Raw genomic sequence first — 17,367 nt, forward strand, 5'->3', positions numbered from 1 at the left:
TAATATAATATAACCGTATATAATTACATTTTTTTGACATTTTGTCCAATACTTAAATGGTAAGGAAACGAAAAATGTTAAATACTGAGTTGCAAATAATACACAATATTTGGCAAAAATTAATTTAGGTGCCATTTTTAGTATGCCAACTACTTCTAAGGTGAATAAATATTAAGTATTTTTAATTATGATACTTTTAAAGTTTTATTTTCCAAGTTATGGCGGAAGTCTGATAAAATTTACCTTTGTAGAAGTAATTTTAGACCATATCAATTGGATGGATTCCATTTTTGTTTTTATGTAAAACTTAGTACTTTTTATTTAGCAATTAGAAAATCATCTGTCGTATTAGAAAACTACTTATAAACAAGTAAAATAAGTAAATGCTTTTGAAAACAAAATTTGAAGAATTCGGTTTAGGTACATACTCCAGTAAATGTCTTGGCGTTTTAGTATTTATTTTTAAAAACTGATGCGTTCTATTATACTTTATAGTTAAATATTTTTAATTTATTTAATTTTAACTTGAAAATTGTGTTTTTACCTGGTGCGTTGATTGAAACGACATACACTTCTTGTACAATTAACTAGTTTTGTATTGTGTTAAAAAAAATATTTCACATCTATAGGCATTATCTGGTTTTTCAATTTTTTAATTGACCGCTCTATGTTTTAATAATATTAAATAAATAGAAACATGTAATAGCAAAAAATTCAAATATTGTAAGACATTTTGACTAGTTCAAAACAAAACTAAGTAATTGGCTACCTAATATTTAAGCAAACACTTGGAACGACTATAATGTTTTTTTAATTAAAACAAATTTGATAATCAACCATAAAGTTTTAGTTTATCAGTCAATTTTTTTTGCTTTAGTGTATATTTTATTTATAACATTTTTTTATAATAAACTAATTGGTTGTTATAGGAACCCTCAAAATTGAACGAGGGGGGAAGTAGGGATTGTCTGGTCCCTGGCAGCAACGGCGGTGGTGCCATTAGACGTGATCGAGGACGTAGGCATTACAGTCGGCCTAACCCGTGCACAGCCGCCTTTAATGGAGCCACATTTAACGGCCAGGTGGTTGTGTACTCTGGGCTGGTGATAAGGCCTTCGTCCTCGTCGCGGCGCAACCGTCGAGGTATCCGGAAAACCCCACGTAGTAAACATAAGTGACATTTATAAATATTAGAAACATTTTCTTTTCTACATTTAATTTGATTGATGTTTTAGGCTGTTACCAGTGTGGGGTCGATGGCCACCTCGCCAGGAACTGCTCGGCATCAGGTCCGTTGGCAACTCATTGTGGCAGTCCTACACCAAGTCCTGCTGGGGTGTCTCAGGTATTGATGTCACTGAACGATCATTCGGAGTGGACGAGTGATTGTTTAGAGCGACGACGGAGACAGCAACATCTGGGACACCGAATGGGTCGACAACAGACTTGACGACCATTGTGACCCATCTGGATATTAACAATCAGACGAGAAATCCAGATGGGGCAGACAATCCACAACAGAAAGCTAGACGGAGGACAGTGATCAAAATGATTTGTCTATAAGGTAAGATAAATTTATGTGCAGGATAATTTAATAATACATTTTCTTTTAAAAACCTATTGAAACTTCATTATTTTAATATTATAAAATAATAAAAAATTGGCTATTTAGAAAACATTCATTTATTTTCCAAAGAAAAATAGTATTTTTTCCAAAACACTCTCATATATATATATATATATATATATATACTTTCTTGTGTTGATATTTACAATAATACTTTATAAGCAATAAGTATTGCATTTGAATTTTTTTTATTTTTTAGTGCTCTGTCCTCCGGCTAGACTTCCTGTTTTTTTATATAAAAAAAAAACAAAAAAAATTATATTTTGTGTTTTGTTAGCTTATAATACTGAGATGTTAAATACTGTTAGGAATTTGTTTTAAAACACAATGATTTCCATTGTTTTCATGTGTTTTTATACAAAGTAGAATGTTAAATACTGTTATGTTAGATCACGTACCTCTTTTGATTTTATTTACTTGTTATTTTTCTTACATTGATATTTTTTAAACTTATATAAGAATTTGTAAGTAAAATACAATGATTTTCATGTGTCATAATGTTTTCATATTTTCATAAATAGATTTAAAATAGTAGGAATGTAGTTTTTAGACGGGCCAAAAAACCATTTTGTAGCAAATTATCCAACGTTTTAGATTAAATAATTAATGAGTATTACTGGTGATACTCAGTAGCTATTTCATAAAATAATTGAGTGCATTTATGATACTCAAGGCGAGCGTGGCAAGTGTATGTGAGAAGCATATTTGATACACAAAGCGCTTGTAGCAGGTTCAAAAAAAAAATTAAAGTCCGTCTAAACACTATAAACTGTGCATCATATAAGATACTCAAGACGAGTTTGGCAATTCTACTGAAATTGATAAGGCAGTTAACTTGTTAAAAAAATACAATTTTTAAAATCTCCTTATAAGGTTATAGTATTATTAAAAGTTTAAATCTAACAGCCGAACAGCTAGTGGCTATAAGCACTACTAAGGATGAACACTTTAAGGAAAGAGTATCTTATACATATTAAATGACTTATAAATCAAGATATACTTTTTTAACAACAAATTATTTATTTAGGAAAATCACACGCTAGCAAACAAATTTAAAATTTGGACATTAGTGATCAAAATGATAAGCTCAGAGAGTTAACGGAAAAAAATAAGCAAAAAGATGAACGAATCGTAAGACAAATTTAAGCTAAATTATACAATACAAATTAACTATTTACATATTTTTTATTCATACAAATAGACATCACTTAAAGAACAAATTAAAGCACTGGCTCAAAAAGTATCAAACTTACAATTAGTAAGGCATTTCTTCATTAATTGTTTGTAAATAATTATTAATAGTTACAAAAATAATATTACAATTTTTTTTTAGGAAAACCCTGTTTTGAGCCTTAACAATGAAGAGTTTTAAGTGATTCATTGGGTTTAACAAATTGGATTCTATTATTGACCAATTAAGTTTGTTAAAATTAGGCAATAATGAGAAAAAAAACGTGAATATTGCAACAAACGTAAGTCATAATATTAACTTATAATTAAACAATATTACAATTAGTGAGATGAATGTTGGGGCACCACCAAATCCCAATATCCATTCCAATGGACATACCTGTAACTTCTAAGCAATAAAAATAAAAATTAGAATATCATATTGAAGGTCATAAAATCCAGATATGAACACGGAAAACTGTTTTTTCTTCAAAAAAATTAATTCGGTAATGAAAGAGGGTTAAGCAAGTAAAATATTTGAGGAGGCGAAGATTTGATAGGATCAACACAGTTCCAGGTGCACAGTTAATGTGAAAATTCACAAAAAATTCTTTGTTACATTGGTTCAATCCGATTCTGAATAGCATACCTCAATTTATTGAAGGTTTACCCAAATTTATATTTCTACTTTTTTTCCAAGATAGAAATGAAAATTTGAATTATATTGATATATAATAATCTTATATTCAGATAGTACCAGTGGCGGTTTTCCCGGGGAGGCAAGGAGGCGGTGCCTCCCTTGAAAATTAAGGAAACTATGTACTTAATATTGTTATTATGATGAGATATTTTGGTTTGCAATAAATATTTCCAATCAACAAATGTATACGAACAATAATTTTTGAAAGCGAAAAGAAAAATTTAAGAATTTGAAATAACGTCCTCCATATCAGCGGTGACCGTCTGAAAGCAACGGCCGCCGTCCGCCGGCCGCTGCCTGTTGTTACACACGTAGCATAAGGGCAGCCGGCGGAGGCGGCTGCCGCTAATATCTCACGTTATGTTTCTTGTGTTCACAACATACACACACACACATACATAAAATAATACGAATAGCGCATGCGCAATTCTCTAGGAGAGGCGACACAAACATATTGCCTTTGTGGGCAACTGACCGATAATCGTTCTTATCTTGGGGAAGAAATGGGCCATAGACATTCAGCATGTACATCAGCACAGACACTGCCAACAACAAAACGCCATTTCCCATTTCCCATTATCACTAAATCATTTATCAGCAGTCGCAATTTGACATCACTATATTTTTTAATTAATTCTGATACCGGTTTACTATTTGGCGTTTTATTTAGTTTTCTTAAGTTATTAGTTAATATATTGTTATACTTATTAGCTTTATTATTTTTTTTCAAAATGAATCCTGTATATGACAGAATAGTGGTTATTAAGCAACGTTCATACAGAAAATCGTTTGCGATTACAATTTCATCTTTTGTAAATTGTATTTACATATGTTTTTATGATTATACATTTATCTTAAATTCGTACATTTTAATGATAATTATTTTATTAGATCACAGGTAATGCGATTATAACTAATAAATAGGATAATAAGCAAAAGTCTTCTGTTACAGTTAAAAAGGGAAGTAGAAACAATATTATAAATTTTTAATTCTAGGAGTCATTGTTTTGATATATTATATATATATATATATATATATATATATATATATATATACTTAGACATAATTTTGATTCCAATAATCTGTGATTAACCAGTCAAAGTTGAAAGAGTAGACAATGTTTCATGTCTGGTCTTTGCAATACCCGATTACAACAATAGAGTAATTACGTTTATTCATTATGGCGTGGTTCCGCTTTTGTTCTTACAGTTTAGTTGGCCTGCGGTTTGACAACGATAAAGCGTAGTGTTTAGAAGAGTGGCTTCTAAATACTGAATAAATTTTTACCTAAAAATATAATGATCACGTATGATTACAATATTCGTGCACCGATGGTAATCTCAATTAAATAATTGTCGGTTACAGCAGCGAACAAAGTCAGTCTAACTCATTTGCGACAACAATATGCGACTATGGCAAAGAATACAAACAGTTAAAACAGTTTACTTATGTGCGCTCTAATCGGCCGGACCGGATAAATACAGAAAAAGCGATAACAGCGTAATTAATAGTTTTAGGTTTTCTTTTCGTTTTAGCTCTAACTGTCCATTTTATTTGACGTTTTACAATTATTGCTCTATCCTTAAAAGTTCTTTAGGCGGATAACTACTTCAAAAACATTTGTGAATTTAACAAAACTTAACGAATTTTAGTTATTTTTAAAAGTGTAAACATTTCATCTTTCGACTATTCACTGAACAATTTTTGTTTTGTTTTTTTCAGAACGCCGAAAAAATTGAGTAATGCTAATTATGCCTGTACTCGAATTGCACCCAAATTTAGTTGTTTGAGAGGGTACCTCAAGTCACACATATCACTCACAGTATTTTCGAAATTTGTATTAATTGTCCCGCTCTGGAAACGAGATCGAACCAAGGTTATACCAACAAAGTTGATCAATTTAGATAAATAAATGTTTTTATTTTTACTTTTTTTAAAGTGACTTATAAAAATAGTTTTTTAAAGACCTATGTGATTTAGTACTTGTTTTGCGATGACTCGTTCTGGGCCGGATTGCACTGCACCGACGGGGCGTCCGGTGTTCAGACAATGGGAAATACGACGCTATAGAAATCACAATAAAGATTATTATAGCTTATGCACACTGCTCAATTTGTATTAATTGTCCCGGTCTGGAATCGAGGTCAAACGGATATACCAACAAAGGGAACCCGTTGATAAATTGAAGGGTCGATGAATACTAGCGTTTCTCGCAGGATGGATTAATAAACGGCAATAATAGCCGGGACGACTTCGCCTGTCAAACAATTATTACTAGAGGGGTCGGCTGAGGTTTGTATCACACGCCAGTTTTGGCAACCGTCATTCGATCACGAAGGTTTTACTCGTTCGGTCGCGAATTTCTTTTGCACATTTTTAGTGAATTTCCCATCATAAAAACAGTTTCGTTTGTGTGTATTCGACAACGTCATCATGTTCAAAATCTATATTGTCTTATCGGTTGCACTGCTATTGCTTTCGTTGGACATTGGTACCGCCACGGGTGGATCTGGGCTTCAACACGAATATACTCACGACGACCATGTTTATGCCGTGCTATCAGCAAACGTTGTCAACTTTACCATCGTCGATAACAACCAATACGTCGAAATTACATTGTTAGTAGAAGGCGTAGGTCTCACGAAAGATGTAATGGTGCGTACGACTTCAGCTTTTAAGGGGCGTGGATCATTATGCTTCACAGATCAACAATATAAGTATGCCGACTCCGAGAGAAACTCGTTTAAAATAGTAAGTCCGACATTTATGTTTTTAATACTTTGAATATGAATAATATCGGCTAGTACATTTTTTAAATACCATCGTACCCGTAGAGCATTACTTTTAACAAAACAATTCCAGTTAGTTTAATACTAATATACTGTTCGTTCATAAGATATAAAAACGTATAATAATATTTTTTAGTCAGTAGTTTCGTTAGGTCTAGTTTAGATGACAGTTGTATTGATAAAATACGTTGGTATACGCTTTAAACACTTGGTCGTACTGTTAAACGTAAAAATGCTGTGCTTGTGCGTTACGTTTTATTTTTCGTTATGAATTTCGAAAGATTTAGTTATCTCAATATGTAGTTAAAAAAAAAATCAAAAATTAATTCTAAAAAGTCAAAAACATTTTTTATAATTCAAATTATATTATGTAGCATTATAATTGACGTCTTATTGTAACAAAAGAAAATATAACATTTGTATATGATATTAGGCCCTCAGATCTCGTCAGTGGCCTTCGCCCTATCCTTTATAAATATAAATATATATATATATATGAATATTAATTGTAATACTCTTGATTATTTTTAGTTGCAAGCTAATGGTACACGAATGTATTTAACCAACAAGTTGAAGATCGATGAAAATGTCGTGGAAGGAAAGTTGTTCCTGTGCCTTAACAGACCACGGTTATCGACCAGAAATTCGTCACATGGTCGTTGGGTACATCAGGGTGATTTTGGTTGGATCGTCTGGCCTGTACCACCGATGTATCTGTTTAGTAGATATGCATACGAAGTGTGAGTATGTTATAGATAAACTTTACAGTAGTAGTATTTCACTAATGAGTGAAATAGTAACGCATTAAGTTACTTAAGGAATATTAAATAATTACCAAGTTCAAATAATATCTTCCTGTTTTGGTGATAATTATTTGTTGATCAAGAAAAGTTTAACTTTCCGTAAAGGTAATTGCAAAAAATCCGTGACTCCGATTCCGAAAAGCTGGCTATTTTATTATTTCAATTTATATTGAAAATTGACGATTATTATTCAAGACAATTTTTTAATTTAATTGTCATTTCCATACCTGTTATTTAACCTAATCGCATAGGATTGAACCTGGGCAATTTTTATTTAAATATCAAGTTGTTTGAAATTATTACTTGAACATCTATTTGTTAATATAATGCTCAGGTTCGATTACAATATTCGTGCACCGATGGTAATCATTAATCTTGATTAAATAATTGTCGGTTTACAGCACTGAACCTGCAAGTGAATCTAACTCATTTGAGACAACAACAAGCGACTATGGAAAAAAATACAAACATCGCGGTAACAAGTTACATTTTTTAAATGACACGGCTTGGTCCTATACAAAAATGAACCGGACGAACACTTTAGTCACCGCTAATGGCCTCAGGTGCAAATTCCTCGTCAAAGCCGTTAAAAAGGTAGACTTTTTTTACGCTCGAGTCTCGTTCAGTCAAACATCAGAAAACTATCAGATTCAATAAATTAACTCATATACGTTTTTAACAATCACCTTTTTTTCAGCCAAACTTATTGGACGACTACAGCAAGTCGGAGCCCTCAAACCTTCAGCGTGATACAGTTTATTTATGTGAGCACTAGTCGGCCGTAGCGGATAAATACAGAAAAAGCAATAATAGATGTAAGTAATGGTTTTAGGTTTTCTTTTCGTTTTAGCTGTAACTGTCCATTTTATTTGACGTTTTACAATTATTGCCCTATTCTTAAGTGTTCTTCAGGCGGTTAACTACTTCAAAAATATTTGTGGATTTAAAAAAAAATTAACGAATTTTAGTAATTATTTAAAAGTGTAAACATTTTAAAATCAAAAGAGAAGAAGAAAAGGGGGTTTAAAAATACCGTTTATGCACCTTTATTTTATACAGCTGATTAATAATATAACTTCATTCACTGAACAATTTTTGTTTTTTTTTTCAGAACGCCGAAAAAATTGAGTAATGCTAATTATATGCCTGTACTCGAATTGCACCCAAATTTGTTTGAGAGGGTACCTCAAGTTGCACATATCACCTAAATTTTTTTTAGAAATTATATTCACTATTAAACTATATGCACGACTATTTTGCACTTATTCTAAAAATCGATATTATTATAATTTTATGGAATTATAAATATAAAATTATTATACTTATTCGGTGTGTAATGTCAAAAATATATATTGAGTAAAAATAATGCCTTATACTTGTATTTATTTAACTAATCTAATTATAATAGAAAATTATAAAACAGATTCACATTAAATATTTTTAAAGATTGCAGCATTCACAAGGAAACTATAACAATTGAGAAAAATTGTTTGTAAAGACGATCCAGGTGATTTAAACCAAATATTTACTTCTTTTACATGTTTATCAAAGAATAGATAACATTAAGTAGGTGTTATTGTATTTAAATTAATTAAGTAAGGATAACCAGAACATGTTTTGAAACAATCGTCATTAAATATTTCAAAAAAGGTTCTGTATTTTATATAAAAGTATTCGGTATTCGGTTTCTAAAATAATATTCACAAACGATATTGAAATTTACTCAATCAGTGTTAGCTTTACAAGTAGATCAATGTACAATACAAATGTTTTGCATACAATCAAATTGTAAACATCACAGTAAGTTTAGTTTTTATGACTTTGTATTAGTCTATAGAAATGCATAATGTATTATGCATTCATGTAGTAAACATCAGTTGAGTATTTACGAAAAAAAAAAATTATTGGAAGATGAAGTGGCATACTTTATCTTACATTTTTTTTTTTCAGAACGCCGAAAAATTTGAGTTATACTAATTATGTCTGGACTCAAATTGCATCCAACTTTAGTTATTTGAGAAGGTACCTCAAGTCACACATATCACTTACAGTTTTTTAGAAATTTTATTCACTATTAGACTTCATGCACAAATTCAACTCATTCTAAAAATCAATTGTTATAATTTTATAAAATTATAAATGTAAAGTTAAATATTAAGTAAATATAAAATATAATTATAAAGTTAAATTAGGTGTGTTATGTCAAGAATATATCTTCGATGGTTGGTCAAAACGTGATAAGTCAAAATTATCAACTTTTCAGGAGGATTATCTAAACATTCACAAGTTCCATGTAGATCCAAGTTCCATGTAAATCCAAGTTCCATTATAAATTGCATAATAGATGCACACAAAATATGTGTAAAGAATGCATTATGCAATATTCAACTAGGATACTATAACAATAATATTCATCTTATATATATTTTTAAAAATGACATACAAACTTGCCCGATATATTTTGGTTTTATATATTTAACTTTAAGGACCGAACCCCACACGACTTAAAATTTCCTGATCAAGCTACCCAATTCTACAAAAACTTCCACAACAACACTTTTAATCACCAAAATCCACTAATATCTAAATTATCTTTCCTCTCTCTCCCTGACAACCCCCGATGCCACCTTAAGCGTAAATGGCTCAGAGATCTTCTCAACCCAAAAGTAAATATATAAATTAAAAATAAAAACCACACCACACACTAGTTAAATAAAACATTAACTTACACATCTGAAGTAGTGTCAATGGACGCCCCCTTCGATTAAGTCGACCAGCTTTGTAAATAAATTAGCCCTAATATTTCACTTATGGTATTTATAAATATAGATTGTAAATATTTTCAAATAAAAAAAAAAATTTAAACAAACTATTTAAAAAATGCAAAAAATCCAGGTCAAACCAAAGTTATTTTTTCAACCATTTTTTAAAAAAATTACTATTTTGTTTTTTTTTTCTTGTACTAGTTTTCTATTATTCTTTAATTGATAATCGTTACAATTAAAGATATAAAATTGCAATGATTTAATTTATTAAAAAACTGTTTGTCCACTGGACACTGGACTCTGTCGATCTTCTTGAACACACAAATCTTGCAAACCAATGCTATAGGTTACAAATGAAATTGGTCCTGGTAACAAACAACTTTTAAATATTACATAATGATTTCTACAATATTCGCATATACTACTATATAAGGTTATACTATATTTATTACTTATAACATACTTATATTCTCAGACCCAAATACACAATATTAATTATATTCAATATAACGACTTAAGTTAAATTGCTTCTATGTTAACTTAAGCTTGTTTGTTTAATAACAAATAGTGAGTAACAAATGTAAATTTATAGTATATTAAAAGTCAATACCTATATTATAATATTTTAACAATATGCAGTGTGTTAAAGAGGTCAGCCGTTATATTTTATTTTAAAAAAATTACTTTTTTTATAAAGTGTAACAATTCATATGTTGTTTATTCAAGACTGTAGTAAAGACAATGGGTAAACTAAATTTCAATTTACTGTTCAGCAGATCACAATTGATTAAGAGAAGTTTAATCAAATATGTGTAATCCGGAATAATTATCGTTTACAACAGCGAATGGTGAAGTATACGGTTAACTAAAATACAAAGCCGACAATAGTTTTTAACTCTTGGCTACCAACAACCTTGATAAAGCCTCGTTTTTTTACATTTAAGGTTTAATATACATATAAATTTATTTCCATTTCAACATATTGTGCAAGTCGGCTCAGGTTGACACCCATTGTAATTGACCAAAAAATGTAAACCGTATTTGTTATACATTATAATACGTGACATTTGGTAATGTCATATTTCTTATTACCTTTAACACGGACAAGACTATACGAGTACACCATTTCATGTCCGGTATGTTAAAAATGTACAAGTCATAATATAAGGTTTTTTTATTATATTTGTACGAACAGTATACCGTATTTACACCACATGCACATTGGCTTTAACAAAAAAGATGTAATAGCATAAAAGCTTTCTTTTCGACAAAGACCAGTGTTTTTTTGTTTTTATTAAGTACTGAATCATGTCAACAACAAAGTCACCGGTCTATCGGGACTCAAAAAACGTACAATACGAAATACTAGCCGGCATCTGCACTAACTAAAATCCGTAAGTTACTTTGTTCGTTGTATTTTTGTGTACTGTTAGGGCCCTAGGGGGGATACAACCCACGTATACCCACCTCCCCGTAAGTCCGCCACTGGTTCTCAGTTATATGACCATTAAGACAATTACAATTTCAGTCTAAATAAAAATCAAATTAAAAAAAAACATACTCCCGTGTACCCTTTTAAATGAATAATTTCCAATCGGTCACGCAATGTTTGCGGAATAAATGTCACTTTTCAATAAATATATATAGTTTTATTAATCGTTTAATGTCCAGTCTTCTTATAAAATATTTACTGTTGATAGTTAATTAATTTTTCTAACAGCGATAGAGTGAAATATTCTTTGTTTCAAATTGCACATACCATAATTGGTAAACCTGCACAATCTCTATAAAATTGTTTTATTTAAATTACGAATATACAAAACCAATAATTAATTAAATTTATTAATTTAAATAATTATAAATAATTCTTGTTTTTGTCAAGTCAAGTGTCTCATCACTAAATTTTCACATGGAAATTCAAATTAAAACCATGTGACTTCTGTACCGTTTCAGATGGCACGCATTAAGGTCAGTACCGCTAGGCCGGAAACCCGGGAATAGCGGGAACGGCGCACAGTGCCCAATTTTCCCGCTCTAGTTGGACAAAACTCATCTTCCGCTATTGAGAATTTCGATAACAATTATCATTAATAGGAAGGTACTAAACAGTAATACGTGTATATTTATCAAATATGGTCGTTAATAAGGTCAGGAGCACGGCACAAAGACAGGTTTGAATAAACGATCCAGCTATCGTAGGATGCAGTCTTTGCTAGTCTGATTCGCCTTTCACTGGCGTTCCAAAGCACTTTTTCGATTCGTCCAGGATGTTGTATAGTCGAGGAAGATCTAGTCTTTCAAGAAAATGATTACTCAAAGCAATAATGTTAGTTGGGCGTAAATACCGTTCGATTAGCGTACATTTATCAGTTGCAAATGTTCTGCTCGACTAAAGTAATATTTTTACGTCATCGACCGGACATTTCACTTCTGTAAAATGCAACCTAAACAATTTATTAACAAGTGTTCAACCGCGATTGAAAATGAGGATCTGGAGGTAACGTTGTCGTCTCGTCAAGAGTTTGTTGAAGCGTTCGGTTTGCCCGACGGTGGCTTTGGTGTGCGTGGTCCAGACGGCATACTGCACGATCCGTTTACTTACCTGGACTATGGAACTGAGTCTGCCGAGGATGAAACCGACGAAGAAACCAGCGAGGAAGAGGAAGAAGAGGAGTACGACACCGATGAGTCTGAAGGTATTTATTTAAATTATATTTTACACCGTATACCTAAAAATCGAATTTTATCACCCAACTGATGGCTACTCGTTTCCTGTATTTCTTACTAAACTACAAAATCAAATTTATAATTTGTATTTTATATTTTTAGTGCTCATTACCGATGGAGATATGGAAAGGAGAATACGTTCGTCTGAAATATCGTTAGAAGACTTTCCGTGGCCGGGTAGCTCTTACAACCCTAAGGACACTCTATTCAGATACCTAGCCGCCATTGGACGCAAGTCGCTCACTAGCGTGCGGTGACCCGGTCCTTTGTTACCGCCTAATACGCTACAGGACGCTTAGGTACATTTTCTATGGTCCAATGGGTTCGGTCGGGTTTAACACGGGGGACCTAGTGCGGGCTAATTTGTTTTTGTTACTCCATGGAGGAGATTCTGCTTTTTCCTCAATCGCTGGCAAAACAATTTTGTATGGGATAATTACCGAGTGGCGACCATGCGCATAATCTTACCCTCGGGGAGGGCAATAACTGTTGTAATACTATACATAAATATACTTTCAGAGTGCGAGTAGTGATGATAATCAAGTGTTCAACACAAATAATGTTATTACAATAATAGATATATTATACATAGAATATATACAACACAGTGAAACAATAATACACTAGTAATATGTATAAACTGAATAGAAATACTGAGCCCCGAGCCCTTAGATCAAATGCTTTTTATATTAACCCACAAGGTTGCACGCGTCTACACATACACGTGTGCTTACAAAAACAACTTTGTTTTTCTATAACATTTCCTGGTTAACAACTACGTATTTTTATTATACAGATAAACAACATATTTGTATATTGTGAAATACTTCTTGATTTATAGAATATTAATTATTATTCCAACAATAACGCGTCGTTTTCAGTTTGTATGTAATACGGAGAGATCGGGGTACCTCAATCCTGAGGCTACCTTTGTGCGTGTGGTTTCGGCTACCCGGGAAATACCCAATCAAATTAGATTAATTCATGAATTATCCCAGTTTAAGACGTGTGAGGGTTGCGGCGCTGGACTGCAAATCTGGCTAAGCCAATCGGATGTTTTTGCCGTGGAAGAGCATTTTAACGATGTCCCCTCACACAATAATATTATATTCAACCTATTTAATAGACTTATTAATTAGTCAATTAATTTATGTCGATTTCCTGTGTATGTATTTTTTTTTTTTTTTATTAATCTGTAAATTTTTTCTATGTACATATTAAAACCCAATTTTATACTAATATTTGTATGTTTTTTGTTTTATTTTTATTTATATATATATATATTTTTTTTTCTCCCGTTATTGTTAATATTAAAACTCAATTTTTATAATGAAATAATGCAAAAAATATGTTTTTGTTATAATGATAATGACATAATTATTAACGAAATTACTGGTTTTCTTTACATTTATTTGTTTTACTTTTTATTGCTACTTCATCTACTAATACTAAAAATAACAATAATGACTTAGAGTATGGTTAACTACAATATCGTATAATTAATAACCATTAAACATAATAGTAATAATATTTTTGTTTAGTGAACGGTTATAATACATTATTATTTTTTGTAACACGTTTTACTTATATAAAAAACATTTTAAATGTTATGATATGCGTTTCAAAGAATTTAGATTTAATTATAAAAAAACTTTTTGCAAATTTCGCCTACCGTAACAGCAACTGAATTATTTGATCTAAAAAAGAAGAAAAATCGTAAACAAGCACCAGAAGATAAATTCTTCATTGTTTTTATTTTAAATACAATTTTGTAGTAGGTAAGGAAACCTATTTTATTTTCTATCAAGATGCTATAAATATTAATAAATTATTATTAATAATAATTAATAATTCTTCATTTTTTCTTCATTGTCTGCACAAAACATTTGTTAGGAATAAAAAAAAATAGTATTACTGCTATAGCAGTATTATAACTTTTGTGTCATATGTACATCACATATTTGATGTAATGGGACACTACTGCTGTAGCAGTACTAAAACATTGATTTATTTAGGCATGTTTTATATAATTATTGATAATCCTCACTGTCCGTCAATGTGTTAACATGAATTTTCAAAATTTGTACAACACTTTTACAGCATGTCTATTGAGATATGTAATTTTGATATCTTAAACAATTTTTAAAAAAAATACTTAAGAAAAAACATGTTTTTGTTTAAGACCTCTTAAAAAGCTAATTAAATTTTAAAAATATTACCAGGAGTCGATTTGGATTTTGGCAAGTTAATTTCATCTGAGCTGAAAGTACCTATAAAAAATTGTTTCTTAGTAACATTTGTGTAATTGTATGTTACTAAAATAAATATTGAACAACAGAATGAAATTTAATCATAATTTAAATGTTTGCATTTACAACAAATACAATTCATCATAATTATTACTAAATTGTTGGATTCTACCAACTATAGTGTACAGATAATACTACTACTTATAAAAAATGTTGAGCAGACTTGCTGAAAGATCAACATGGGTAGAAAAAGAAGTTTATCAACAACACCTGAATAATGTTTGTGTAGTTTGTTAAATAATCATTAACAAAGGTAAATAATGTTATTTTTGTTTATTAGGTCGAAAACGCAACCCCTAAGGTGGACAACAAAGCACCTATACTTAATGTCGGAGCTTATTATCAAATAGGGAAAATGGAACGAAATGCAATGCAATTAGCACGCTTAGAAGAAGATAATTTTAAACTAATTAAGAGTATTAACATTATCAATCGCACAAAGGTGTATTTATCAACATAGTATACATACATATACCATAAAATAATACATTAAACATAATTCCTTTAAAATTTTAAACATTAATCTTTGTTCTTTAGGGGAAAGTTGATTGTTATAAACCAGTTTCAATGGACAAAAAGAAAAATAACTTTGAAGCTCAAATTATAAGAAATCGTAAACTGTATAAGGACAATATAGAGATTCTGACAAAAATAGTTTATGCAGTATGTACATCATACATGGAAATCGGGTTTTATTTCTTAACAGATATTTATATAATCAATTATTTTCTACAAAGAAGCCACAACTGAATTTTAGTGAACTTAAAAAGTTTCAAGAAGAACATAAGAAAAGACTACTGTTTATGACTAAATATCCAGAGTATTATGAAAAAAAAAATAGCATGAATGCTAATAACGATAAAATAATTCCAAAAGTGGCATTACCTAAAGATATTGAAATAATAAAATCAAAGTAATTACAGCAGACGACATTATTTATATAGTTTTTAAAAATAATTATTAAGATATCTTAAAACATAATATTTTATTAGGTGTTTTTTTGATATCAAAGATGCAACTATTAACAAGTATTTGGGTCGTCTCAAAATTGAAATATACGATAGTGTTGTACCAAAAACCGCCCAAAACTTTAAAGCTCTATGTAGTAATGAAAATAAATACTCATATCAAAATACACAGTTTTTTCGCATAGTCCCAGGATTATTTTGCTTAGGAGGCGATGTTGAATTTTCTATTGGATTAGGTGGAGTGTCAATTTATAATGAAAATTTTAGTGATGAAAACTACATTCTTAGTCATAATGCGCCTGGTAATATAAATATACTATTTTTAAAAATTCAAATGTGTAAATTTTAATTACTGATGTGTCACAATGTTTTGTCAGGTGTTTTATCAATGTATAATTTTGAGAAAGATAAGAATAATTCTCAATTTCTTATAACATTTAAACCATTGAACACATTAAATGGGAGATATGTTGTTTTTGGAAAGGTTGTTGATGGACTGAGAATTTTAAAAACAGTAAGTATATAAAATATATAAGGTACAATAATACACTGGAAGTGTATAATTGACTATAAATAAATAATATAAAAATAATCATATTTTTAGATAGAAAATTTTGGGCTTCCTACTGGTAAACCGAAGCGGAAAATTATTATTAGCAAATGTGGAATCCAATAGAATAACAGGAATTAAGAATCAATCGCTTATTCCGACAGAAATTTAAGAAAAATGACCAAATAACAACAAAATAAAACTTACTCGCTGTCATCAGATTTACTGTTATTTCTTATTACTGTATCCAGTTGTACAATTTTATCACGTCTTTTATATAGGCTATACCAGTAATGGGGGCCTTTATCCTCAGAAGTTTCACTATCTTTAACTTCCAATTGTATTTCATCGTGAACTTTGGGCATTCTCGTGATAACAAAAGACTTCTTTTGGAACGTAAACTGTCATCACTTTGACTATCTGAATCTTTCTGCTGGTTTTCTAAAACCTCATTAGTATTAAGTAATCTAGCTAATGACGGATTAAACAAACTTAGTTATTTATTTTCTACAAAAATGCAATGTTATTAATTACAGTAAGACTCTGAAGAAGATATTTTATTCTATATCATACAATAACTACACACATGTTTAATCACGAGTGTGAAACTAGCAATTCCATTTTAGCAATTTTTGATAACAATTTCCCGCGTGGACCGCGGTGGTTACCGGCTGGTGACCTACACAATATCGTGATATCTACCGCTAGAGGCCGCACCATATACCGTCCGGTCACGGCTGCCAGGCCCGGGCGACGGATCCATCGCCGCGCTTTATGCCGCAACCCCGGCCGGGCAAATACATCACCACCGCGGACCGCCGCGCGGCGGCTACGGTCGCGCCGCCAACAACAATCTACGACTCTCTACCGCTCGCGGTAGCCGAGCCCCCGGAAACCGCACAGACCGCCGCGGCCTGGCCTGGCGGCGACGGTTCCATCGCCGCTACCCCAGCAAACA

At 31.1% G+C, this 17,367-nt stretch overlaps 2 protein-coding genes across 2 annotated transcripts; both read left to right on the forward strand.

The window, feature by feature from the left end:
* Nucleotides 1-941: 941 nt before the first annotated feature.
* On the forward strand, nucleotides 942-7,905 carry LOC126845201 (uncharacterized). The gene is made up of 8 exons (XM_050583802.1): nucleotides 942-1,564; nucleotides 2,655-2,758; nucleotides 2,829-2,885; nucleotides 2,961-3,099; nucleotides 5,221-6,249; nucleotides 6,819-7,027; nucleotides 7,492-7,684; nucleotides 7,788-7,905. Exons 5-8 carry the CDS (start codon nucleotides 5,932-5,934, stop codon nucleotides 7,863-7,865), a joined length of 798 nt encoding a protein of 265 aa, XP_050439759.1. The 5' UTR covers nucleotides 942-1,564; nucleotides 2,655-2,758; nucleotides 2,829-2,885; nucleotides 2,961-3,099; nucleotides 5,221-5,931; the 3' UTR covers nucleotides 7,866-7,905.
* Nucleotides 7,906-12,292: 4,387 nt separating this feature from the next.
* On the forward strand, nucleotides 12,293-16,535 carry LOC126845202 (uncharacterized). Its single transcript, XM_050583803.1, has 9 exons — nucleotides 12,293-12,551; nucleotides 12,685-12,835; nucleotides 15,053-15,110; nucleotides 15,172-15,333; nucleotides 15,429-15,554; nucleotides 15,629-15,804; nucleotides 15,884-16,161; nucleotides 16,237-16,373; nucleotides 16,464-16,535. Exons 1-9 carry the CDS (start codon nucleotides 12,293-12,295, stop codon nucleotides 16,533-16,535), a joined length of 1,419 nt encoding a protein of 472 aa, XP_050439760.1.
* The last annotated feature ends 832 nt before the right edge of the window (nucleotides 16,536-17,367 follow it).

Source organism: Adelges cooleyi, unplaced genomic scaffold, assembly GCF_023614345.1.
Source record: "Adelges cooleyi isolate 19-005CV unplaced genomic scaffold, UGA_ACOO_1.1 ACOO_flye_CR_arks_rails_tigmint_CR_PRNA_711, whole genome shotgun sequence".
Lineage (NCBI taxonomy): Eukaryota > Metazoa > Arthropoda > Insecta > Hemiptera > Adelgidae > Adelges > Adelges cooleyi.